Here is a 26,710-nt window from a genome sequence, read left to right as displayed (position 1 = left end):
TGTTTACATGCTGACTCTTGTCCATGAGTAGATGCAAATGTTCTTCCTAATGTTAGCTAGCTCAGTGGTGCTAGGTGAACTAGCATTGCATACTTCCTTCTGCGCTGTGATATGTTTGGCAGGTTTGGTTTATTAGAGAGAAAATAGTTCCTACATGAAACTACCCACAACAAAGTCTGTGGATTATGTTGAGTAACCAGGTCATGATTTCTGGAGCACTTTGAGCACTACAGAGTGCCACAGAGTTCCATTATATTGGAGAGAAGGCAGATGTCTCTGCAGTCGATATTTTCAACACGTGGCAACTCACACCAAAACAATCTAGACTGATAAATACCACAAAAGGTAATGGGAAATATATATATTTTTGATTTGGTGGTGAACTGACCCTTTAAATAAAGCAACTTAATTACATATCTTTTGGCTCTCAATAAGCAGATGAGCAGAACCATTTTCACTGTACTGTTCATAATTGTAAAAGTCAGTAGGAAGTTGGCTTGTTGCTTTACTTGTCACTTGCTATCATCCTCGCTGTGTCATTTTAAATACTAACCCTAAAAATAGAATGACAACACAGCATGGCTTTCACTGAGCGCCCTTTACTGCCGTTTCCCCATGCAGGTACCAGAGCGTGCATAAAGGAGCAGTGAGTCAGAAGAGCAGCCTCTTCAAGTGCAGAAAGCTCACTGCTCTGACATTACCTTCACACAATACATGCAGGTCGTGTAGCACTACAAACACAACTGACTGACCTTGGCGGGTGTGACAGACGTGCACACAAAGATCTGCATCTTAAAATTCAATTTAGCTGGGTGCAGTATGTGATGGCTGGAGGTGAATTTGCACGTTTGTCAACATGTGTCAGAAAAGGGAGTCCTGTGGAGCAGTGCTGGCATCAGCACTCACTCTAAATCATGATAATTAAGGAGCACAGGTCAAACACAAGGGAAAATAGCCTCATAGCAGATGCACTCAAACCCCATTAACCGCCAGATAATGAACCAAAACATGCCATTATGTGGACAAACAAGGCATTATGTGAAATGTAATGGCCCAGGCAGACATTAACAGTGTGCCTTACGTGCAGATCCTTTAGTGTGGTCTCATCTTTGTGGGTAAAATTAAAGGGTTGGACTTTATAAAGTGATTACTACTTGCTTAATCACTGTATGAATGATCAAGTACAGGGATACGTTAAAAAAAAAGGGGGAAAAAACTACATTTTCTGTCTATACTGTTTTGGGCTGTGTTTATCTCATAATTAATGTTGGTAAATTAGGAATGCAGTGTAAGGAGAGTCATTGGTGACTAGCACTGGGTATTCGTACTATATTGGATTTTTTTAAGTGGGGTTATATAGGGTACTTATCCATAGTCAGTGTGTTACCTACAGTAGACGGAAGTCGACACTACAGCAGTTTAGAGAGCCATCAGGAGTGCCAACGCAGAAGCTAAGCAATGTACTACTGTGGATGGGGGCAGCTGCAAAATGTAATTTATCCTCCAAAAAAAAGTCCCAGCTAAAATGATATATAAAAGTTTAGGTGTATGCTATATTAAGAGTATTTCTATTGCTGTACCCTGCTGTCAAACTGTTCTGACGGGAAAGCTGGTAACGACTTCAGTTCGCCACCTTTGCTCTCGTCAAAGCCAGACTCCATTGACAAAAACAGTATTTTTGGCTTGCAGAGCACAGGAGCTGCTGGTCCACTGCTGCCTAGATCAGTCAGTAAGTTGTTATTGTGTGACTTTGATGAATCTGAACTAAACCTTTTAAATGCCAGAGTCACACAACAACACCATCAGACTAACTGATTGAGGCAGGAGTAGACCAGCAGTTCAGTGATGTTGAATCACTGTTTTTCTCACTGGAGATGGACTTTGAAGAGAGCAACATAATGGCCTCAGTTCCCCATCAGAGATCACTGTCTGACAGAAAGGTAAAGGGGTGAAATATTCTAAATAAAGCATACACTTGAAACTGATATTGATTTTTACCTAGGGGGAACCCATTTTGTCGCTGACCTCTCCACAGCAGTGCATTGCTTTCATGTCGGACTCCTGCCTGCTTCTCCAACCTGAGGGTGTGCTGACTGACATCGACTGTAGGGAATACACTGACTGTGTGTAAGCACCTTATGAAACCCTACTTCAAAAGATCTTAACTATCCCTTTAAGGTATCATCTGAAATAACCCGGCACCAAGTAGTATAGAAACTTCTCCAGTCAAATGATACGTGTATTCAATTCTTTTTGTACCCAGATCTGGGAAATAATTGTATTGGTATCATTTTAAGGGAACTGGTACTGGTACAGGTATTGTCATTTTTTCAGCAATACCAAGCCCTACTGGTGACATCAATAATTCATTTCAAATGATCATGCAGAAAGGACCACCTGTGAAGAGTCCCCAGATCATCTTAACTGTCACTGTAACCAGATGGAAAAGTAAAAAAAAAAAATCAAATAGTCACACTGATGCTGGTATGCATAAAAATCACTTTAATATGAGGTCTCCATTGCATGTCTGTTGCTCACATGAACCTCTGAAACAATGCGTTGATCTAACACATAAGCATGCACAGACAGCATGAATACAAAACACCGTACTTACTCCAAACACCTGGAAACTGATCAAACAATAAACAGCATCCAGCTCAACAATGAACATAAAAATAAAAACACCTCCACAGACAAAACTGCTTGTTCTCTTATGTCAGTTAGTGCTGGATCATTTACACTGAATCTGACTTAAAGGGGGAAAATAGTAATTTACCCTGGTAACACTGCTTATCCATTGAGTACAATATGGCTTACAAATACCATAAAAACACAATAAAAGTCTTATGTTTCCAAAAGTTTAAAAGGCTCCACAATGTAAACACCTACTAAGTTTAAAAAAGGATAAAGGCACAAGTGTAACAATAGTTTGTTTTTTTTTGTTCAATAAAACACGTGACTCACGAGACCTGCGCTGCCTTCTGTGTTGTGTTGTGACTGCTGATGTCAGTTATTTAACAATAAATAACAGCTGAGAGGATGTAAAGCATCACAAACTGTGATAAACATTAGTCGTTGTACAGTAAAAGAGCATCTTTGATACCTTTATGTCTTCTTGTACCCATCAAGGCAAACTATAACACTATTCAAATGTTGTTAGCTCTCTGAGTGTAGCTGCTGGGTCTTTGAGGATTCAAGTAGTGTTTCCTAAAACACAATAAATGTGACAGAGGTTGGATTGATAAGGTGAAGTCATTGCACCTTGATCCATGACAGACTTTGGCACGGTCTCCTCAAAAGATGACAGTTAAAAGATGATGAGAGAGAAAAATGAGACAGAGGGTTGCTGGTACAGGCGTAATTGGGGACAGAGGTAGGAATACAGAGGTGGACAGAGAGGACAATGGGAGGTGACAGAAGCAGAGAGGAAAAGTTCAGAACTCTGTGTGTATGTGACTGTAGTCTCGGCTGCCCGCTGGGTTCTCACTGGGTTTCATAAAGATGCCCTCCATGGCTTTCCACAGGCTGTGCTGGCTGGGGCTCGACATGGCGTGAACTTCACTCTGACCGTGGATCGGCCGTCCGTACTGCTCCCCTGTCACTGACAGCAGTGCATCGGTGGCCTTGTGACGGAAGCGGACGGCCTCCTCGCGCTTCCAAACAGAGCCCCCGCATTGAACTGTCCACTCGTCCAGGTGGTCTCCTTCCCCTTCATCGCCAAATGCACTCACCTCCTATGGACAAGTGAGAAAGAGATCAGAAGACAAAGAAAAGAGGAGAGGATGAGCTATCTTGCTTTTGCAAGAGTCTTTTGGATCCATTTTACAATCCTTTTACTTTCCAAACATAAATCTATCCATATGTTTGATTTTTAATATTTTACCTTGCTTCTGTCCTTTACATTTTTTCTGCTGCTGAACTGGAGCCTCCAGCTGACTTTCATTTTTATACAACAGTCATTTGTAAAATAACTTTTACAGACCCAATTATTTACCGAGCTAGATATTCCAACACAGTAAACATTAAGACATGTTTGGTTTTGTCAAACACAGTCTGGCTTTTCACTGGCTCTTGTACACCCTTTAGTCTCCAGTGAAGGTTGTACTGATACCACTGACACTAATGTATCAGACTTTGTGAGTGAACGAGGGTGGCCAGACAGGCTTCAGTGCATATAGCACAGTTATTGTGGGTTATGCGCATAAACACCTTTATAGAAAAACAGGCAGGTATGTCTATGTTCTGCCCAAACCTATCTGTTAAGGAACTTCATCACATTGATGCAACAATCCTGTAAATCAAAACATGCCACAAAGCAGACCTGTTCACTGATTTACAGCGTTTTCCACAATAATCCAATACACCCAGGCACGTTAAAGGAATAACTACCTTGGCATAAACACTATCAAAATGTCTGACAGTTAACAAATTTCTGTAATCACACGGTACACATCTTCCAACTCTATTACACATTGGCTAGACAGTGTTTTCACACTTCTTCAGTACTGGAGAGGTTTTAGCTGACCCGAGGCTGTTTTCCCAGAGAGCTCCGTGCGTTTCCTAAAGTGCAAAAGCTGCTGTCAACTGAGGTCCATCTCAAAATGTTGGTCTAGGTTTCAGTAAATGTGAGCATCAGTCTCTTGGTATTTTACATCAACGTTTAGTAATGTTACTGCAATTAATCTCTCAGTGGCTCTAACTTGGCAGGATAGAAGTGAATTATCAGACATTTCACAAAATTTTCATCATCAGCTTTTTTGAATTAGGCTGGAAATATCAATTCCATCTTTTTTCGGCGTTAATATCCTTTCCCAATACAGGGAGCCCATGAGATTGTTCTTAATATATCACCAAATCTCTCCTCTTTCCCCATGTTCTTCTCACACCACCCACCTGGTTAGAGGACAGTGGGGAGGCGAAGTAGTGGCTGTGCAGGTTACGCCCTGTGTTGACATGAGTGAGGCGGATCGTCTGCCCACACTTGACCGGGGTTCCCCGATGGCACACGGCGTCACCTGTCCCACGGACACTCCAGTAGCTGTTACTGTCCTCTACTGCAGTCACACCTGTTACAGACTGCTGCCCGCTACCTGTCACACACACACAGACATGAGCACACACCGTGAGCAGAAGACTGTTACCAGAGATACGCTAAGTAAACAAACCTGGGGACAGTGAGCAATCAAACTAGGATTTTGGCTAAATTTAATCAAGGAAGTTTAAGGCTGTCAGCAAAAACTACTAAATTTATTTATTTTATGAAGGTCTGTTAAAAACATGTACATAGTTGAATTGGTGGTTGTTGAATTGGGTTTGACTTTGAACCCAAGGACTCATGTTGGCAACAGCTCAACTTTGAGGGCCAGAGCCATGCAACAACAACAACTGCAACTGCATATTTGCCTTGAACCAAGGTTATTATAGTTATCTAAAACTTAACTAGGTGTGGGAAAAACACATTTCACCTCACCAAAACAAATATAAAAACTAGAATTTAGAAAAAAACAACTAACTGAAACAATGCTGTGTGTTAAAAAAAACTAACAAATGACACAACACAAAGAAATTTTCTTAAGTTTTACTCTGACAATTTGATCAAATTTGTCGGCACAACAAGCATGAGGAGGCCTGGGTGTATATGTTTAATGAGACTGTGATATCTACATGACTGTGAGTCAATTGCTGTTAAAAGTTTTGTGTTTTTGTAATACCTATTCTTAACTTCTCAGTTCTCACATTTTGCCCCTGAAAAATACTCCCCAAAAAACTAAGTATTAAAAACTACACTAAAACTTAATATTTTTAATACAAATTTAACTGAAACTATCAAACCCACACTGGAAACTAACAAAAACTAAATTGAATTTGACAACAAAGATGAAAAATAAAAAAATAAATAAAATGTAAAGATAAATACAAAACTATTACTCTGCCTTGGTCCTCTTTAGATTTTGTGAATATGAGGAGGTTAAGTAATTTGTTTGACTAAGGGCTAGTTTAAGGTAAAACAACTAGTATGCTTTACTAAGGAAAATTCAAACATTCATGTTTTCACCATATAAAGCCACCGTCTCAATTTTTTATCACTTGAGTAAATATGTGCTTTGTAAATATCACCTAAAAGAGGTTTTATGTCACCAATCTTTGTTATGTGGCACTGTGAGTGTAATGTTACACATAATGGAGTCAACGTGAATTACATGTCAAACTGACACTGTCAACCTTTGTACATAGATTCCAATCATTTCCAATTTGCTGTCAACAATATGATATTAATTACAGCGGTAAGTGATGGTAAAATAAGTTCACGTTGATGAAAAACACTGTTATTAACGCTTAACAATCGTTTAATGAAAGGCAACTCACCGGACCCGTAGCGTACGTCGTGTGAGTGTAGTCTCACATTGTGCTTTATATTCAACAGTTTAAGGACAGACCCGCATGTCACAAAATTCAGCTCCGAGCCGAGTGACAGACCTAATATACAAGATATCAATAATAAAAACGTTGGTAGAGAGTTTGGATGAATAGCACAGTCTGAGTTACCCATTCCTACTGAACCCGAGCAGTCACCGATACCTCTCTGAGATTTGTATCATTTTTCGCTACGTCATTAAAGAGGTACTGTATGCTAAGCTAAAGCTCAGGGAACAGCGCCCCCAGCGACTCGGGGTGGTCACTGTACAGACCGTACAAGGTTGTTTGTTTGTTTTGTGTTTATTTTCCGTCACTGTGAGATATTTTGATGTTTATTGTTATATAACAATATCCCCACTAAATGTTAACTGTAATTTTATTGTACAATCGGGTTTAGTAGTTTCATTTTGTGTAGCATCGAGGCACACCAGCAGGGGGCGTCACCTCGGTAATGAAAAGGATGGAAGTTCCCTCACTGCATCCCGGAATTGCCATCACGCTGCTCGTTATCGGCCATTTTTACAAGTGCAAGCTCCCCGAAACACATAACACACCACAATCCCGCTATTACTGTACATATTTACGGAGTATACCACCGCAGTCAGACGTGTAAGTCAAATTTCACCGTGGTCATTTGCGATCTTTACACTGTGCTGCTCGGCTAACGGCCGTTAACTAGCTAACGCTAATGCAGTCGTCTGTTGTTGTCGTCCAAGCTAATGCTAGGCTAACGTAACGTTACTAAAATGCTCAAGTATTAACCAGCGTAAGACTCCGAAGTTGGCTCGGAGGCCTTGGTGTATTTTTACAACAGTGAAAGGGGGTCGTTTTGTCTTTTATTGTTAGTTCTTGTATTGTTAGGAATCACATAGCTCAAATAAACAACGTGAAGATTAAATGCCAGCTTCTTGGCAAAAGGTAGCTAGCTAGCTTGCATCGTTAGCATAGATAATAGCCTTGTTGGTGGTTGCTAGCATATAGGGATTGTAACATTAACTGATTTTACTGGCCAGAATTTACGATATAGCATTAATGCTTGTCGGATGATTGCTCATTAGAGGACTTTAACAAATAATCGAGATAACGTCAGCTGCAGTTAGATTGAAAGCAAGTCGTGTGTTTGGTTGGTCATCTCCCTCGGTGCTCTCTGTGCGCAATGCGACATCGTTAGGTGTTGTTTTTAAACTTGCCAGCTAAATCTTGGTTTGTTTTAACTATCTGACCTTACAGCCTAAAGGTAAATAAAAACTCACAATGTCAAAGCTAAATATGAACATGCAACATTGTTATGTATTATTTAATTACGTTGATTGTCATTAATACACATCAAACATTGGCCATGTTGTGTAATTCGGGCTTTTTCATGTTCACTTCTAAGATATTATTATCACATTGTTTAAAAAATAATCACGTATTCATTTAATATTGCACAGCTTGTGTGTGTGGATGACCAAGAGTGGACATACAACAGAAGTGTATGAATGACCTCAGTCCGTTTAAAAATGCTTTGCAGTAACATGTTGTTCAAACCTTCAGCGCTTTATTTTAAATTCTGCCGAAGATCCTGAAGTTTACAAATCCGCCAAATATGTTAGACTGGATTTCGATCAAACATAAGGAGACATATTTGTTAGTTGCTTTTCTTGGAGCGAGACACAAAGGAATTTCACTGTGTATGATTGTGTTTATGACAAACATGGATTATTCAGATTATGACATTTATAATATTTGCATTTGGTGGAAGGGCGCAGCTGTAAAAAATGAGTCCTGTTTGAACATTTCATCCTGTCTAATAATTTAATCTTAATGAGAAGCTGGACCAAGCCAATGAAGAATGTTTGTGATGCTCCCAGACAGTTTGAAAAAAGATGATTTTTCCAACCTTAAATTAGAGGAAAGTTGATGTTATGGGGTTAAATTGCAATTTCAGCATGTGTTATAGAGCATAGCATAGTTACTGTGTAGCTTTTGTATTTATAATACTCAGATGATGCTGACAAAGTTTACTTACAGCCTCTTGCACTTCTCAGGAACCACAGTCATGTCTGACTTTATTGAGAGCGAGGCTGAGGAGTCAGAGGAGGAGTTCGAAGAGAAAGACCTAAAGCCCAAAAAGACCCAGAGGTTTATGGAGGAGGATGGTAAGATTGGAATTGTTCAGTTGTGGGTATGTGCTTCAGAGGTGGGGATGCATGACACATGGACCACTTATCTCTCGTTTCTCAACAGATGAGGAAGAAGAAGAAGAGAACACAGAGGACCAGGATGAGCGAGGAAATTTACGTGGACTCATTGATGATGGAGACGAGGAGGGGGAGGAGGAGGAGGATGAAGAGCGTGCAAGAAGTGCAAGTGGAGGGGGGAGTGACTCAGAGGAGGAAGTTAGGCATCGACGTAAAAAGCGCAGTAAGTGCATCGGATGTTTTTAAAGGGTTGCCGCTATCGTGCATTGGGTTGTTGTTGCTGCAGGTTGTGAGTTTTGAAAAAGTGTCCTATGTAAAGAAGGTACTGGAGCTCTTCTACACGTTGTGCTGTTTTAGCCTGTTTCCGTGCAGATTCACATCCTCCCCATTCTCATAAACTCCCCTAGATAGCTCAGAATAACAATAGCAAAAATCATATGAATTGCTCATTGTCCGTACAAATGTTCCACCACTCCAGTAATTGGTAATGATTATAATATTGGTGTTTTCTTAAAATGGCTTCTCAGTTGTATTCAATTCAGTTTTATTTGTAAAGCCCAATATCACCAATCACAGTTTGCCTCAGAGGGCTTTACAGCACTCGGCCTTCTGTCTTTTGACCCTCACAAAGAATAAGGAAAAACTCTCCCAAAAAAATACTCTTTAACAGGGAAAAATGGTAGAAACCTCAGGAAGAGCAACTGGGGGGATCCTTCTCCCAGGATGGACAGATGTGCAGCAGATGTGTGTACAGAAGAGATCAACACAATAAAATTAATCTATATGACAAAATGATACTGAGAGAGATGCATGGCAACAACATTAATATCAACTATAACAGTAATAATTGAAATATGAATAATAATAACAGTTGTATATGATTATATGTATGTTTTATGGATATATTATTATTTTATTTATGCATTATTTTATTAATATATGACACTATGTTTACTTACAATAGACAGGTGGTGAAATGGTCAAAAACATTACATTTACTGTCGTTGAAGTCTCCATACTCTGCAAATTGATGAATGTTTTCCGGATTATATACGTGACATGTCAGTGCTGTATTACTTGATCACCTCAGCAAGTTACATGTTCACTTTTGTTATCTGGTGAGTCAATAGAGGGGAAGCTCTGATGCAACATTTTCATTTGATACCACTCCTCTCACCACTGAGTGGCAAAGGATGTGAAACCGATCTTTGAACATGGAAAACTTAATGGCTATCAGAATTGAAAATTATGTGTATATAATGGCTAAAGAAACTACAGTGCAGATGGGTCAAACTATGAGTATGGGTGTAAATCACCAGTTTCATCACGGTATGATATCATATAGATTCTTTGGACAGCGATATGATATTTGCCGATATTACAAAGTCTGGGGGCCTGCGATCGATATGAGATGATATTATGCCCATTCATCACATTGTGTTCCAGAAGAAGATGCCACCCCTTTCTTTTTTACATTTGGCCATTAAAGATAAAAACAACACATGAATAATAAGATGATGATGTGATAACGTCATCCTCATCGTCTTTCTCTCGGGACTGCCGAGACAGATGATGATATAGATCGATGGATAGTTACACCCCTAGCTATGAGGTTATTTTGTTATGGTGTCACTATTACAAAGTTTGCTTACTGGAAAGCACAAAGAAGTTGCTTTTTTAAACTATGAAATACTTGCTTATTATGTATCTGTCACAATTAAAAAACAAAACAAATCTGAGAGATCAAGATTGTTTGTTTATGTTATGTGTGTGCTCGTTTTGTTATAATCAGCCAAAATATATTTATTGGATTTCTTTAAACTCCCAAATACGACGGTTGTTTCATAGTGTTGTAAGATACAAATCTTTTTTTAACACCCAAACCAATCTCACTGATTTTGGATCAGGTCCCGATTGTGTATTTATTATACAAATGATATGCAGTACAGTTGACTTCACATTGGTATTTTTCCAGGTATCTTAGTCAGCAGTGGTTTCCCAGTTTAACACAGAACTGATTATCAAGGTGCCAATTAGAGATGTATTGCCATTACGCAATACTACAATCCATTTTATAGCTTTTTTAAAATGAGTGTCCTGGATCTTATTTTGTACTGTACTGTGCTGTGCTGTGTTGAATGGTTCATTTTAAAGTGAGATAAAATACATTTCTGAATGATCAGTGTAGACCTATTTTTGGCATCTGTTTCTTGAGCAGGTAAAACAACAGGTTCCCTCCCTTTAACCTTGTGCTTTCAGCTCCATATGTTGTGGAGCCAGATGCACCCCCATATTGGTAGCATTAACCCCGGCAGGTGGTACTGGATGTTCGATCTCTGCTGGTGTGGTGTATAATCACGTCATATTTTTGTTTTCTCATTATCATAGAAAGCAAATGTGTTGTGTCAGCCGCATTTACCTGCGGTAAAACCCCGTAATAGATAATTGCCTGCAGCAGCTATGCAGACTAAAAAATATGGATTAGCTGTGTTATAAAGATACCAATTAAAAACATGAAATTATTTTTTTTCCAACATCCCTTTACATCAGCATTCAATTTGCTCAACAAATAATTATGTGCATCACACATGAGAATAAAAGCACTGTTTTTACAGTTGTAGAAATGCAGCTTGTATTGAAGTTGTTTGCTTTTCCTCTTTGCAGATTATGACGACTACCTGGATGACGATGATCTGGACCTAATTGAGGAAAATTTGGGTGTTAAAGTGAAAAGGAGGGTAAGAACAGCTTCCTCTTACTACTACTCCCTCTGTAGTAAGTGTGTACAATTTAACTTTCAGCATAGCGCAATTTTTGTACATTTTAAAAAGTTTAAGACAGCCGTGCTGATGCTGTACCTGTCTCGTGTCACAGAAGAAGAAATACGAACGTGTAAAAACACTTGATGATGATGAAGAAGATGACGACGAGAAGGACTTGATCGCAGATGAGATCTTTCATGGTGATGCAGAGGGTGAGCTGGAAGAAGGCGAGGCTGTCGATGAGCCTCTCCACCACGCAGAGGACGATGAAGAAGGAGAGGATGAGGAGTCAGGTAGGCCAGGAATAAGGAGTTTTAGATCTGTATTGGAGTGTCTAAAAAAATAGAGATAAACAGTAATGTAAACTCAGTGCCAACTTGATTTCTCACAGATTTGGTATAGAATGAATCAGTCTTTAAATTTCTACTTTTGTCCCACAGATATAGATGATTTTATTGTGGATGATGACGGCCAACCCATCACCAAAAAGAGGGGCAAGAAGTTCTCAGGATACACAGATGCGTGAGTACCATAGTTTATACAGGAAATCTTTCCTTTTAAAAGATGTGTCATTTGTAGAAAAAGAAGCTTGTTTTAGCCTCCAGTTTCCTTGCCACATTAAATGATCTACCAGGCCTCAAATAGCATCCTTATTCATCAAATTAAAAATATTGATAAATGTTTTGAAACAACGAGACGATAAACAAAATGGCGAGGTGCTTTAAGATGTTCCAGGTAAAACTCACGATCACTGCTTCTTCCCCTCTTTGCTATTCATCGTCCCACAGAGCCCTCCAGGAGGCCCAAGAAATTTTTGGCGGTGACTTTGACTTTGCTGACTTTGACGCGGACGCATATGACCAGGGTGAGGAGGAGGAAGAAGACCAGGATGACGAGAGTTGGGACAGACCCAAGAAGCAGACTAAGAGGAGGCAAGGGAGGAAGAGCATCTTTGAGATCTATGAGCCCAGTGAGCTGGAAAGCAGTCACATGACTGACCAAGACAATGAGATCCGCTCTACAGATATGCCTGAGAGATTCCAGGTGAGCGTGTGTTTCTGATGCTAACAGTGCTGATTCACTGTTGTTACATTCATATATTGACCACATAGCTCCATATCGTAATGACTGCTTTCTCTTTGTCCATGTTCAATGAATGCTGATCAGGAGGGAGGGGGCAGGTTTTTGACTAGTCAGCTCAGCCTTGAAAGCCTGTTTGTGTCTTTCAGTCATCCTGATTCTGTTCTCCATCTTATAGTTACGATCGATCCCTGTTAAACCTGCCGAGGATGATGAGCTGGAAGAGGAAGCAGAGTGGATCTTCAGACATGGCTTTTCCACTTTAACGATCTCCATGCAGGTGTGACCATTACCACAAACACTCAGGAAAAATGCATACACAAACAAGGCAAAGAACTTTATTTAATTTTCAGCCATCATACCTGGTGAGAGGCTAAAGCACTGAAATCAGATCACTTGTTTTTCCATTGTTTATCATTGTTCTCCTTTCTGTTTTTTCTCCATGCACTAAACAGGAGAGCACAGACTATCTAGACAGGGGGACAACCACAAACTTCAGCAGGAAAGGCCCTAGTACAATCGCCAAGATCAAAGAGGCGCTCAACTTCATGAGGAACCAGCAGTTTGAGGTACAGTGAGCTCACCTTACCCTGTGACTTCCTTCACCTGTTTCCTTTGTGTTCTATTAACACATTTTATCATGTTCTCTATTCCAGGTCCCATTCATAGCTTTTTACAGGAAGGAATATGTGGAGCCAGAGCTTAACATCAATGACCTGTGGAAAGTGTGGCAGTGGGATGAAAAGGTATCATTTGTATTGCATTTTTTTTGCAAGAGGAACTGATTACAGACTAAGGGAAAGCCATTGTTAGGGGTCATCATGAAAGGGTGGGTCCTCTGGGGGCAAAGTCGATTCTTTAATAATCTAAGATTAAATTAACAATTTGATTTTAAATCATTTGCGTTCGTCAGCTGATTGTTTATGCCACTTCTGGTTTCTTGACTTATACATTTTCATCCACCAGTGGACTCAACTGAAGACCCGGAAGCAGAACCTGACTCGTCTGTTTCAGAAGATGCAGTCCTTCCAGTTTGAGCAGATCTCAGCTGACCCTGACAAACCCTTGGCTGACGGCATCCGTCCTCTTGACACAGCTGACATGGAAAGGTACGTCTTGAAGGCTGAAGCTAAAAAAAGATAATCTCTTATGTGCTGCATTTGGTTGTGACTGCATTATGCAAGGAATAATTGCAGGAAATTTGAAGTCCACATGGTGACTGATGACAGACAATGCTGGTCATCTATCCTCACTGCTCTTTTTGTGCTTCATTCAAACCTATGATCGTTTTCTGTAGGCTGAAAGATGTGCAGACTCTTGAAGAGCTGGGCGATGTGTACAACCACTTTCTGCTCTACTATGGTCGAGACATCCCCAAGATGCAGAATGCTGCAAAGACCAGCAAGAAGAGGCTCAAGAAGATCAAAGAAGTGTCAGAGGATGGTAAGATAGATGCGTCTGAATTAACCATTTCATTAGATAGTGCTGGACGGTACTGCAGAATTGTTTATTTCTAAGTGAAACAAATTTTTAGTCAGGAATGTTTGCCTTATTTTTCATGGTCTGCCTCTTTAGGTGAAGAAGAGGAATTGGAAGTCGAGGAAGAGGAAGAACAGAAAGGACCAGACCTCAAGCTGGCGTCTCGCAGAGATATGTACAGCATCTGTCAGAGTGTAGGACTTGGTTAGTCTCCCTTTTTTACCTAGCACACCACAGTCTCACTGTATTTTGTTTGTTTGTTTCCTAGCTTGGTAGCACTTCAACTTCCTTTTCTGTTTGTTCCGTACTGCAGATGGCTTGGCTAAAAAGTTTGGGTTAACTCCAGAGCAGTTTGGAGAGAATCTGAGAGACAGTTACCAGCGTCACGAAACAGAGCAGTTCCCGGCTGAGCCTGTGGAGCTGGCCAAAGATTATGTCTGCAGTCAGTTCAGCACTCCCGAGGCAGTGCTGGAGGGAACCAGGTACATGGTGGCCATGCAGATCGCTCGTGAACCTCTGGTCAGACATGTTCTCCGACAGACCTTTCAGGAGAGGGCCAAGATCAACATCAAGCCAACAAAGAAAGGCAAAAAGGTATGGGTACATTTATTCACGTAAGTTTGAGAAAACAAGGGAAAAATCGCAGACATCGAATCCTAAACAGAACAGGTTTCTGAGCTTGCAGAGTGTATTCTGAGTACCATTCTAAACCCGCGTTGCCATTTGCTTACTTCCTGTAGGAGGTAGATGAGGCTCATTTTGCCTACTCCTTCAAGTATCTTAAGAACAAGCCAGTAAAAGAGCTGAATGGGGATCAGTTCTTGAAGATGTGCCTGGCCGAGGAGGAGGGTCTGCTTTCCATCGACATCTGTATTGACCTTATAGGGGTCAAAGGGTAAGTACAAAAACTAAAATGAGCAAAGATCTTTTTTCCAGTGACATTGGTCAGCCAGATCTGCATAGGATGAATTTCCTCAATGCAGAGATATGTATATATGTATTTTACCGATTTTCAACTAGTTTTGTTTGGTAAAAGTGTGGGTAGTATGTGTAAATGAATTGTGATAAGCCTCCCTCTGCCATTGTACTACCTGATTTTTGAATGCCCTTCCCCACTGTCACAAAGCGTGTTAAAACGTATCGAAAGAGATACCTGCCCCTTTGACGCGCTCTTTCTCACACTCAGACCCAACTTAAATCAGACTGTAAAGCTAGGCAGTGCTGATTATATATGAACCAAGTTTCCATTACTGTGTTGCCTATTTCTCACCTAAAATTTCTTCAGAAACATATTTTAGTGCTCTGTTTGGCTGTAGTATGAGAGTTTGCGAACAGGAAGTGGGGCCAATACTGTCTCCTGTATTGTAAAAACAAAAACTTGAAAACTGAGATTAAACTTTAATACTAAGCAACGCTGATCAAATCGAAACCAAGATTCCGTTTTTGCGTTGCCTTTTTCTCGCCTCAAATGTTTTCAGAAACATATTGTAGCTTACCGTACCATGTACCGAGCTTGCATTGCAGCACAGAACAGCAAGAGCATTTATTGGTCCAGTGTGTTGCATTGCATTCTGGTATTTGTAGGTAGGGTTCAAGTGATCACAGAAATTAATCTCATTTTCCAGGTCTGGAAAAATCATGGAATTTTGTTGGGTGTAATGAAATTAGTTGTTACAGTACTCCTCCATGGATAACCTTTCATGTAATGTAACAAACATAACCAACTATTAGAGATTGGAAACGGTTAGTGTTAAGTTTTCATACAGTAAAAAAAGTTATCTAGTAAACTATACCATCCCGTTCCGTTCATGTTATACATGGTGAATGGTCTTTAAATTTTGTTATGGGTCCTTGAAATGTCATGTAAGATTTAAAAATATGTCCATTAAATGTGTGGGAACCCTGTGTAGCTTTTCAACCTCTTGAGCAAACGTGTTTGCCACAGGCCCTTTCCTCTGTTTTCCCTGGTCATATAGCACCAGTTTCAAAAGTATTTGCGTCTTTCACTGCATAGACAGTCTAGTTTTATGAAAAGTCCATCTATCCAGCAGTGAAAAACTTCTTTAAGGAGGCTGGCCACACACAAGTCAGTTTTAATCAACCAGATGGAGGCATTTCCTTGGCCACAGGACATTTACCACACACAGCACAGGATCTGATGTGACTAACTGTTGTGCCATTTTTAGAGTCTGTATAGAAACCTATCTTGAATGTTGGAGAGAAAGAAGGGTTGATAAGTAGGATAGATCCCCTGAGTTTAATTTCTTTTTAAGACGCAGCTTGTGTTTTTATACACATTCTTGTCAGTAGAGTATGGGGCTTTTGAATTATGACTGTGGTAATACTGAGGCGCTCCTCTCTGTCTCCGCTTCTCTCCGTGTCTTCCCTCTGCTTGTCCTCAGGTATGCTGGGGACCAGACGTACTTTGATGAGATCAAACAGTTCTACTACAGAGACGAGTTCAGCCACCAGGTGCAGGAGTGGAACAGGCAGCGAACTTTAGCCATAGAGAGAGCTCTCACTCAGTTCCTGTATCCTCAGATGGCCAAGGAACTCAAGAGCAAACTGATCATTGAGGCCAAAGAGAGCATTGTCAGGGTAATTTGCCATGATATCTGTCTGCATTTAATGTACATCATTATATTGTGTTACGCACGATGAAATCAATGCATCATGTCTGTAAAATTAAATTATAGAGCAAAATATTTACAAAGTCATTAAACACTCTGTTTGTTTAGAAGTCTTTATGAACCCTGTGTTCTCCATTTCTTCTCGTAGTCCTGCTGTCGTCGGTTGTATAACTGGCTCAAAGTGGCTCCTTACCGACCAGATCAGCAAGTTGAGGAAGATGATGATCTGATGGATGAGAGTCAGGGCAAGGGCATTCGGGTGCTGGGTGTTGCCTATGCACCCAGCAGGTATGTGACCCACTGTATTTTTTATTTTTTACCTCAGATGTATCAGTAGCGACAATTTTTGGTACTGATAACAGAGTGCTCATTTTTAAATGTGGCCGCTTTACTGCACATCTGAATTGCAACAGTATAACACCAGTGTTAGCAAAAAAAACCCCCACACGTGACAGTATAGTTTCTGACTTAAAAAACTTTGCTCCAACAGAGACACTCCAGTTTTCTGCGCTCTGATCAACGGGGAAGGGGAGGTGGTCGACTTCTTGCGTCTGCCCTACTTTATGAAGAGGAGGAATGCCTTTAGGGAGGACGAGAGAGAGAAGAAGGTACAAGCAGAGAACACGAGTGTTCCTCTGCGCAGTCAACAGATGCTTTTTGTTACTGAGATGATCACTGGTTTGTTTGTGTTATCTTCAGGCCCACGACATTGAAAATCTCAAGAGATTTCTGTCTAGCAAGAAACCTCATGTGGTAGCTGTTGCTGGGGAAAACCGGTAAATAATTCATTTCTTTCTGTACGTGCCGAAAAGCTACATGTAGACGTTTTGAACAGCTTTTACAAGTTGTAATGGAGTCGAGGTTGAGAAGTTAAAAACATGCTTTGTGTGTGCAGAGATGCTCAAATGATCATGGAGGACATCAAGAGGACTATCAGCGAGCTTGAGCAAGAGTCCTCTCTGCCCGCTGTGGGAGTGGAACTTGTCGACAATGAGCTGGCCACACTGTACATGAACAGCAAGAAGTCTGAGGTAAATATTTAACACACCACTATACCATACGGAGGCACAAACACATCAGTGGTTTTTACCCAGTATGGCAGCTAACAACAGCAAGTTCACTAATTGGTGGATCCAAAATTTGGCCCAGTGCTCCCTTTGCTGCTTATTTCCCCCTGACCTTCTGCTCTTTATTTGCACAGATGCTGTAGAAACAACTTTTAAATATGTATTTATTTATTAGTCATTACTGGAGCCTGGCTTTTATGATGTGTGTCTGTTATCTGTGTTGTTTTTAAAATGTTTGTTAAGAAGGACACCTCATCTTCTACAGCAAACCACGTCTATGGATACAAACAAAGTAAACTTTTCTTACGTTTTTATCTGTGCAGAATGATTTTAGGGATTACCCTCCCCTGCTGCGACAGGCTGTGTCGATAGCCAGGAAGATCCAGGATCCCCTAATAGAGTATGCTCAGGTTTGCAGCTCCGATGATGATATTCTCTGCCTCAAACTACACCCGCTACAGGTGAGGCATTAAAGAATGGTGGATTTTTGTGGTTTATCTCCATCTATATATTTATTACTATGTGTTGTTTAAACATGCTTTCTTTAAAAAAATAATTACATCCTGTGACATCACTGAAAGACTACTTGAATTATTTTAGTGGAGAATCATTATGTATCAACCAGTCAGTGAATAGTGAGATGATAATGTGACATTCCACTTCTCCAAACTCTTGATCATTTTCCCTCACCCCCTTTCTCAGGAACATGTGGTGAAGGAAGATTTGCTCTCTGCTCTGTACTGTGAATTCATCAACCGTGTCAATGAGGTTGGAGTGGATGTGAACAGGGCCATCGCCCATCCTCACACTCAGAGCCTGGTCCAGTATGTCTGTGGTCTTGGACCAAGGAAGGGCTCCCACCTGCTCAAGGTATGCGTTATGCTATCATGATTGTCTTGTGTCATTTATGAAAGTGTAGTGCTTCATCAGCTGACCTGATAATCGTTACGGTTCTTGTATTTGTTTAGATTCTGAAGCAGAACAACACTCGTCTGGAGAACAGAACCCAGCTGGTCACAATGTGTCACATGGGACCCAAGGTTTTCATCAACTGTGCCGGTTTCATCAAGATCGACACGGCATCCCTCGGGGACAGGTTGGTACATCGTAGGGGTCTGTTACATGCAGGGCTGCACCTAAGGGATATTCTTTTTTATCGATTTATCTAATGATTATTTTTTTGATGAGTTAATTCATCTACTGACTAATTAATTTTATTCTAAAGATTTTTTATCACTCTACTAATATAACAATTACCTTGTCTAAAAATAAATATCAGAAATCTGCCTCATTAACTTATAAATGCTTATTGCTTTGCAACATCAGCATATTTCCATTATTGATGACATGGATTACGTCGATAAATTGCCCCAGCCCTAGTTACACACTCGGGCCATCCAGATGTTTCCCATAGAGCTGAATCTACCATTGTCAGACAAGGCTGTGATCTACCATTCAGCCTGCTGTGAGGTTATTTCAGTTCAGCTTTGGCTTTTTTTTCTCTCAAATCCTCCACACAGTACGGACTCCTACATCGAGGTTCTGGATGGATCTCGTGTTCACCCTGAGACATACGAGTGGGCTCGCAAAATGGCTGTGGACGCCCTTGAGTACGACGAGTCGGCAGAAGATGCCAACCCAGCTGGAGCGCTGGAGGAGATCTTGGAAAATCCAGAACGCCTCAAAGATCTGGACCTGGATGCCTTTGCTGAAGAGCTTGAGAGACAGGTCAGTGTGGGTGTTGTGGCTTTGACCGCGGCAATGTCTCACCATTCTGCTGCCAGAGTTACAAGCAGCCTGAAAAATACTACAGCGCAGAATACTATTTATTTTCAGTCCAGACAAAGAGGCATAGCAGACTCCACTGTATGTTTCAGGAACCTGTATAGCCAAAAGACGCATTCACCATTTTTCACATTCACTCAATTTTCACAAAGTTTTATCATCAGTCTTGTTTTTTATTCTTTGTTTTGTCGGTGTAGGGTTACGGCAACAAGGGGATTACTCTGTATGATATTCGTGCCGAGCTGAGCTGCAGATACAAAGACCTGAGAGTGCCCTACAGAGTCCCCAACACTGAGGAGGTCTTCAACCTGCTCACCAAAGAGACTCCAGAAACGTTTTATATTGGTAATACACACACACACACACACACACACACACACAGACATAAAGAACTGCAGCTCTGACAGCTGATGTGGTTGATATTTTTGCCTGTGGTTGATTTTTGTCCTCCTTTTCTTCCAGGTAAGCTGATCACCAGTGTAGTAACTGGTATCGCTCACCGGCGGCCTCAGGGCGAGAGCTACGACCAGGCCATCCGTAACGATTCCACAGGGCTGTGGCAGTGTCCCTTCTGCCAGCAGGACAACTTCCCTGAGCTCAGTGAGGTACCAAACACCTCAGTTTTCTCTTTTTATCAATTTAATGGTCAAAAACAGTTGAGAGTCTGACATCTAAATATCATCTTTTTTGTTTTGTGTCCCTGCTTTAGGTGTGGAATCACTTTGACAGCGGATCGTGTCCAGGTCAGGCCATTGGGGTGCGATCCAGGTTAGATAACGGCGTCCAGGGATTCATTCCCACCAAGTTCCTCAGTGACAAAGTGGTCAAACACCCTGAGGAGAGGGTCAAGGTGAGGTGTTGTTTGTTGCTGTCATCACTTGTTGTGCTTTGTGGATTTTTTTCGATTGTTTTTTCTTTTTCTTTTGGGAATGTCACCGTAATATGAAATATTTCTCAACATTTCCAGTTGTTGATAGTTGAACTTTCCAATTCAGACAGATCTATTATTAGTTTTTGTCAACTTCTGTTCTTCCTGTCTTCCTGTTTCATGGTTGTTGTTCCTCCTCCTCCTCCTCCTCCTCCTTCAGGTGGGCATGACAGTCCACTGCCGCATCATGAAAATCGACATTGAGAAATTCAGCGTCGACCTCACATGCCGCACCTCAGATTTGATGGACAAGGCCAATGAGTGGAAGCTCCCCAAGGACAGCTACTATGACTTTGACACAGAGTCTGAAGACCAAAAACAGGAAGAGGAGCTCAAAAAGAAACAACAGCGAACACGTTAGTATAATTACAAGATTAATAAAAGTTGTATGAATCAATACAGCTAATTAAACGGTACAGTGTGCTAGCTTTGGGTGATTATTTTTTCCCCTCATTGTGCCTAGCATCTACTTCCACATCACTGTGCTAATTTCTGTCTGTTCTTTACATTCCCTCTGTCTCACCAGCATATATAAAGCGTGTGATCGCCCACCCCAACTTCCACAATATCAGTTTCAACCAGGCAGAGAAAATGATGGAGACGTTGGACCAGGGAGACTTGATCATCAGACCCAGCAGCAAGGGAGAAAACCACCTCACAGTCACCTGGAAAGTAAGAAACTTGGCCAAAATAAGACATGATATCAAATAAAAATACAATGAGTAAATATTAAAAGCACACACTTACATGTAGACAGTGTTGCCAGTACTTTAATGCTAAGGCTTTGACACACCATATTCCACTGTGACACTGTGTGATGTTTTGCAGGTGGCTGACGGTATCTACCAGCATGTGGATGTGAGAGAGGAAGGCAAAGAGAATGCATTTAGCTTAGGGCACACTCTCTGGATCAATAATGAGGTAAGCTCTTTTCACCTTATTGTTCATCATGATCCAGACCTGCAAGTGTATCATGAAACATCAGCAAAGTTGTGGCGGCTGCATGTTTTTAAAGAGTCTCTCATGTTCTCTGCAGGAGTTTGAAGATCTGGATGAAATCACTGCTCGGTACATTCAGCCAATGGCATCATTTGCCCGGGATTTGCTGGGACATAAGTACTTCCAGGACTGCAACCAGGGAAGCAAGGAGGTATATACTGATCTGCTCTAATATATTGTTCCTGTGGGAAACATAACTTAATCATTGCACAGACTAAGACGTCTCATATCTCCTTTGGTCATGTTCTTTCTCTAACAGAAAATGGAGGACTTACTGATGAGGACAAAGAAGGAGAAGCCTACTTTTATTCCTTACTTTATTTCGGCATGTAAAGATCTGCCAGGAAAATTCATCCTGGGTTACCAGCCTCGTGGAAAACCACGGTCAGCAGAACTGTTTCTCTCTCTCCTGTTTTCTGATTATTTGCTGTAATGATGCCATGGGGAGAAAATGGTGACTGAAAAGGATGGACTGATTTCAGCGGAAGCTGATTTAAAACACAGTTGTTAAAGGTATACTGCGCAGGAATTGTCATTTACTGCTGGTAAAGACAACAGTCAAACTTGGCCCCTCCTCCCTGTACTGGGTACACTGCATGCTACTGTACGAATGTTACATTTGTTGTAACAGGAAAGGTGATACTTGAGCAAGTTTACTAAGCTCACTGCCGCCACCTACCTGTCCAGCAGGAAACAGTCCAACTCTGCATCGCTCTTAATTCCCATCCTCGCCTTCAGTGCTGGTCAGGGAAAGTGAAAGCCAACCCCAGATCCACTCTCGTTTTGAAGCAGCTTTGTCTGCTTGGCATTTGGCTTTACTATATTTTCATTTTGTTCTGTGCTGTGTCCATGATTTCAATAGTTTGGATGCGTGTTGCTACTGTCTGGTCGCTGCCTTTTAGTAAAGTCCTGACCTCAGCTGTGCGCTTTTGTTGGTTGGGGTGGCTGCGCAACCAGAGACCTCCCAACCTCAGCAAAATAGGAAAATACAGGCAGAGGGCAGAGTCTGCAGAAAATACATCACTACATGTCTTGTCTAAGTGATGATTGAGAGGGGTTACGTTTGATACAGTCTCTATATATATAATCTCTATATTCAGTGAATGTAGAGTCTGTAGGCAAACCCTGGAGATCTTGCCTCCGGAAGAAGAGCGGAAGAGCCCTGGTTTCCGGTTGTAGGCTATTTGTAGTCCGCCTGATATTCAATCAATCAATCACTCAATCAATCAATTTTATTTATAAAGCCCAATATCACAAATCACAATTTGCCTCACAGGGCTTTACAGCATACAACATCCCAATGTCCTTTGGACCCTCAGCGGATAAGGACTAAGGATATTGACCAAATAAGTTTGAGCCGGCTGCAGTTGTTGCCAGGTTAAACGGTCCATGCGGTGAACTAACGAGGTGGAACATAATTGGCGTCACTGCAAACTCTGAATCCATCGCAGTGGTTCAGCATATGAACGGAAGTCGGAAACGGAAATTCGCCCAAATCAAACCAGAATACCAAAAAATCGGGGGTCTGCCCCCAGAGGCTGTATCGCCATCTGCCAGAAGTCAGACGCCGAATACAGCCGATGGGTTCCGAGAATGCGTTTAATAAGTCTATACGTTGTTTTTTAGGAAAGTTATGCATATTGTACTTTTAATGTTGCTTTTTCCTAAATCAGCTCAAGCTCACATTAGATCCACAAAAACATCAGTAGATGCCATTCAGTGCTCTGAATATCATGAATCACTGTGACATATGGTGCATGCAAAGGCCCATAACTACTACACAGGCTCAGATTTTCAGTCTTTGTGAGTCATGTCACACTCATCATGCCCAATGACTCAGCACCTCACAATTCTTATCAACTCTCCCACACAGCTGCTCCACACCCAAAACATTTTTTATTAGATATTTTGCTTCTTTGATTGATAACAAGGTAACAGCAGCAGAGCTGAATGTCAACGTGCCATCTTCTTTTTGTTTTTGTCTAGGGTTGAGTATGTGACCATCACCCCGGATGGCTTCCGTTACCGCTCACAGATATTTCCCACAGTGAATGGACTGTTCCGTTGGTTTAAGGACCATTACCAAGAGCCGGTGCCAGGTATGGAAACACTATAAGGAATGTTTGTTGTGTGTATTACAGCAGGTGAAGGATATTGTGCGTATTATCTAACATTTTATCCTCTGTCAAAGGCATCACTCCCAGCAATAGCAGCCGAACAAGGACACCTGCGTCCCTGAACGCCACCCCAGCCAATATCAACATCGCAGGTGAGTCCCGCTCTCTTCCACCCACACACACACACACACATTCAGCATGAGTGGAGTTGTAGTACATTTTACTATTTTCTAATTTATTCCTTCATTCCTAGACTTGACGCGAGCTGTCAACGCCCTCCCACGCAACATGACTTCTCAGATGTTCAGTGCCATCGCCGCAGTCACAGGCCAGGGCCAGAACCCCAACACCACCCCCGCACAGTGGGGATCCAGCCAATACGGCTACGGTGGTAGCACAGGAGGAGGCGGAGGGAGCTCCTCTGCTTATCATGTGAGTGCAGCTTTTAATGGTGACAGCCACTGTGGAAGGAAAGAGGTTGTTTTGGAGATTCTGATAGAATGATCTAACACACAGTAAAATAAAATATGGACTTGGTGTGCAACAGGCTTTATACTATTATATTATATTTTAACTTTTCTCAAGTAACTAGTTGAGCCACATTGATAAGCATTACTTGCTCCTCTGCAGGTATTTGCCACACCTCAGCAACCCATGGCGACGCCCATGATGACGCCCAGCTACTCCTACACCACGCCGAGCCAGCAGGCCTTGGGCACGCCACAGTACACCGGCTCCACCCCGCAGTCCTCCCACTCTCACACCCACGCCCACCCACATGGAAGCCACGTGTCACACCACAACCATCATGGCCATCACAGCAGTCACCATGGCCACGCGTCCAGCACGCCGTCATCCTCAACCTCATCGAGAGGACGGACTCCACAGCAGCAGCAGCAGCAGCAGGCGCCACCAAAGTAAGTGCAGGCAGAATATGTGTGAGTGATCTGATGTACTCTTCCTTTTTCCTGAAAAAGAACCCTGGTGTGTGTTCAGCTCCTGTGTAGCTTTTCTTTAATAGTCAAACTGATTATTCATGTACAGTGATCATAGCTATAACCTCTCCAAAGTTCCCGCTATATGAAATTTGATAAGTTTAACAGTAACGTTGTCATCTCAGATTCTCCCTTCAGCTCCACGTCAGAATGCGTCGTGTCCATTTTGCTGTTAAACATCTCAAATTAACAAATCAACCAGTTGTTGAATACGTTGTTTCTGCCATTAGATGGTGCTAAACCCTCAATCTGCATCATTTTAAGGCTAAGCAGCAGCCCGCCATTCAATCTGTCACTGTCTTTGACTGAAACACCTCCCCCTCTGTCCTCCCTCCTCGCAGAGCCAGCAGCAGCAACGCCTCTGCAGTGGACTGGGGCAAGATGGCGGAGCAGTGGCTGAAGGAAAAAGAAGCGGAGGGGCGGAAGAAAGCCCAGAGGATGACGCCTCGACCGTCGCCCAGCCCCATGATCGAGAGCACACCCATGTCCATTGCCGGAGACGCCACACCCCTGCTGGATGAAATGGACCGATAGGACACGCAGGGGGGCGTCGCTACACCCCCCCTACCCAAATCCATCCTTTGTACTGCTCCTTCATCTGGATAACCCTCCACCTTTTGTCTTTCCCACAACCCATCAGCACTTTCATCCAGCCGACCAGTAGCTGGAGCCCAGTCCATCCAGCTGACTGTCCACTCATACGTTCTCTTCACCTCCTGATGTTGTAGCTGCAGTTTATCACTCTGGCATCATGGCTCATCTCACTTCCTTCCTTCCTCTTGTCTTCCTGTATCTCATCCCAGATGTTTCCCCTCCTCACCTCCAGCCGAATCCTCTGGCTGCTTAGTATTTTGTACAGTCAGAATAACACTGTAAATGTCATGCAGAAATGAAATTGTCATACAATGGCAAAAAAAAAGAAACTTGAAATACGCGACAGCAGTTACATATAGGATATGGACCTACACAGACAATGTCAGACAAGCTGTCCTACTATCTTTATTTTTGCGATTGGTTTTAGTTTGATCCATGAATGGTTTTGACAGAGGGGCACAGTTACCAGTTTCCAGAAATCCACTTTCCCTCCTTTACGGGCGGTGGATTTTTGCGAGCAGTTGCCAAAAGAGCGCTTTGCCAAGCCAATCAGGAAATTTAATTTTTGTATGGAATGCGTCAGAATGAATAAAGACTGTTTTTTTCTGTTTGAACCCAAAGCCTCCGCTCTTCACATCTGTCAAAACAAACACACCTGCGACCGTGCAGACACACCGAGTGCGAGGGTTTAGGCTGAATGAAAAAAATAAGTCAAGGAGAAACCTTCGTGTCAGCTTGAGTTTCTCTCGAACATCACTTGTATGTCTATGCCACATGCTGTATTATGATCACCTTACTGTATTTCGGCTCCTGTAGATAGCTTCTGTCGTATTGTTGACTCTTATTTGACTTATCTGGGAATTCTGTGTGGACACTAACGATGTGAAGAAGTTGGTTCACATTTTAAAACCGTTGATTTTAGTAACAATAAGCGGCAGCACCTCGTCATGTCAGTGTCAGAGGGTAATTTTTTTAAAGTTGACTCAAATATAAATCTCTTGTGTCTCTAATGTTTGCGGTTCAGTGAGTATTCTCACTTTCGAGACTGGGCTATGATGTTTGCCACCTTTCAGGATGTGATCTGACACACCACTGCTGCAATTCAGTCCTAACCAGTATCAACAGCAAAATTAAGACATTCAGTGGATGAGTTCAAATCTTTCTAACCGTAACACTATCAGCTGAAGCTACTATCAAACTGAATTCCCACTGCGTTTATGTCCCTCACTCTGTATAATAATCTGAACCGCACACAGCTGTTTCAGTAGAATGAATATATTGTTGTAAAAAACACAATCTCTTTTGTGATCGTCGTGCGGCACTTGTACGCCACTCTGCATCCCTCTTGACTTATACATTCAGCTTTTTTTTTGTTGTTTTTTGGTGTGCCTCTGTGCCACAGGACAACCAAGCAGCGCTGGTATTCAATGGTGTGCTTCATTTTTGCAGTGTGCGAAGTATCATGGTCCCATAATATGCATATGGTTTTAAATAACTATGGTTTTTGAGTACTTGGTTTTACGTCTCTTGCCAGATTAAGATATTGCGTCTGTCTCAGCGAGGCTGTGGTTGGTTCATAGAGGAGAAACGATGTCTCTGGCACTGCTGATGACCTTTTCTACCTGTGATCCCTTTAATAAAAGTGTTCATATTAAAACCTGAGTCTTGTTCATG

At 41.8% G+C, this 26,710-nt stretch overlaps 2 protein-coding genes across 2 annotated transcripts; one reads left to right on the top strand and one right to left on the bottom strand.

Moving 5' to 3' along the window:
* Positions 1 to 2,480: 2,480 nt before the first annotated feature.
* On the bottom strand, positions 2,481 to 6,606 carry sdf2 (stromal cell-derived factor 2). Its single transcript, XM_033637112.2, has 3 exons — positions 6,367 to 6,606; positions 4,894 to 5,090; positions 2,481 to 3,734 (listed from the first exon to the last, which is right to left on the bottom strand). The coding sequence occupies exons 1-3, from the start codon at positions 6,548 to 6,550 to the stop codon at positions 3,435 to 3,437; spliced, it is 681 nt and encodes a 226-aa protein (XP_033493003.1). The 5' UTR covers positions 6,551 to 6,606; the 3' UTR covers positions 2,481 to 3,434.
* A 293-nt stretch (positions 6,607 to 6,899) lies between these two features.
* On the top strand, positions 6,900 to 25,265 carry supt6h (SPT6 homolog, histone chaperone and transcription elongation factor). Its single transcript, XM_033641533.2, has 37 exons — positions 6,900 to 7,026; positions 8,448 to 8,558; positions 8,647 to 8,823; positions 11,265 to 11,338; positions 11,475 to 11,655; positions 11,803 to 11,884; positions 12,151 to 12,406; positions 12,621 to 12,722; positions 12,898 to 13,011; positions 13,099 to 13,188; positions 13,409 to 13,551; positions 13,740 to 13,885; positions 14,018 to 14,125; positions 14,235 to 14,515; positions 14,662 to 14,816; positions 16,324 to 16,519; positions 16,700 to 16,839; positions 17,042 to 17,159; positions 17,251 to 17,327; positions 17,447 to 17,582; positions 17,942 to 18,079; positions 18,321 to 18,488; positions 18,587 to 18,714; positions 19,139 to 19,346; positions 19,601 to 19,748; positions 19,866 to 20,008; positions 20,113 to 20,253; positions 20,492 to 20,687; positions 20,858 to 21,003; positions 21,160 to 21,252; positions 21,368 to 21,481; positions 21,590 to 21,714; positions 23,317 to 23,429; positions 23,522 to 23,599; positions 23,701 to 23,879; positions 24,078 to 24,364; positions 24,784 to 25,265. Exons 2-37 carry the CDS (start codon positions 8,459 to 8,461, stop codon positions 24,974 to 24,976), a joined length of 5,274 nt encoding a protein of 1,757 aa, XP_033497424.1. The 5' UTR covers positions 6,900 to 7,026; positions 8,448 to 8,458; the 3' UTR covers positions 24,977 to 25,265.
* The last annotated feature ends 1,445 nt before the right edge of the window (positions 25,266 to 26,710 follow it).

The sequence above is a fragment of the Epinephelus lanceolatus genome, chromosome 11, assembly GCF_041903045.1.
Source record: "Epinephelus lanceolatus isolate andai-2023 chromosome 11, ASM4190304v1, whole genome shotgun sequence".
NCBI classification, from domain to species: Eukaryota; Metazoa; Chordata; class Actinopteri; order Perciformes; family Serranidae; genus Epinephelus; species Epinephelus lanceolatus.
The sequence above is the reverse complement of the archived record's forward strand: the minus strand, read 5'-3'. Positions and strand labels throughout refer to the sequence as shown.

Bases quoted from the DNA above. Each gene is read 5' to 3' on its own strand.
- sdf2 (XM_033637112.2), bottom strand. From the start codon at position 6,550: ATGGGTAACTCAGACTGTGCTATTCATCCAAACTCTCTACCAACGTTT. The intron at 5,091-6,366 runs GTGAGTTGCCTT...TGTGTGTGACAG, and splicing joins CGACGTACGCTACGGGTCCG to GTAGCGGGCAGCAGTCTGTA. The intron at 3,735-4,893 runs GTGGGTGGTGTG...ACTTGTCCATAG, and splicing joins CCCCACTGTCCTCTAACCAG to GAGGTGAGTGCATTTGGCGA.
- supt6h (XM_033641533.2), top strand. From the start codon at position 8,459: ATGTCTGACTTTATTGAGAGCGAGGCTGAGGAGTCAGAGGAGGAGTTC. The intron at 13,189-13,408 runs GTATCATTTGTA...TTCATCCACCAG, and splicing joins TGTGGCAGTGGGATGAAAAG to TGGACTCAACTGAAGACCCG. The intron at 13,552-13,739 runs GTACGTCTTGAA...CGTTTTCTGTAG, and splicing joins GACACAGCTGACATGGAAAG to GCTGAAAGATGTGCAGACTC.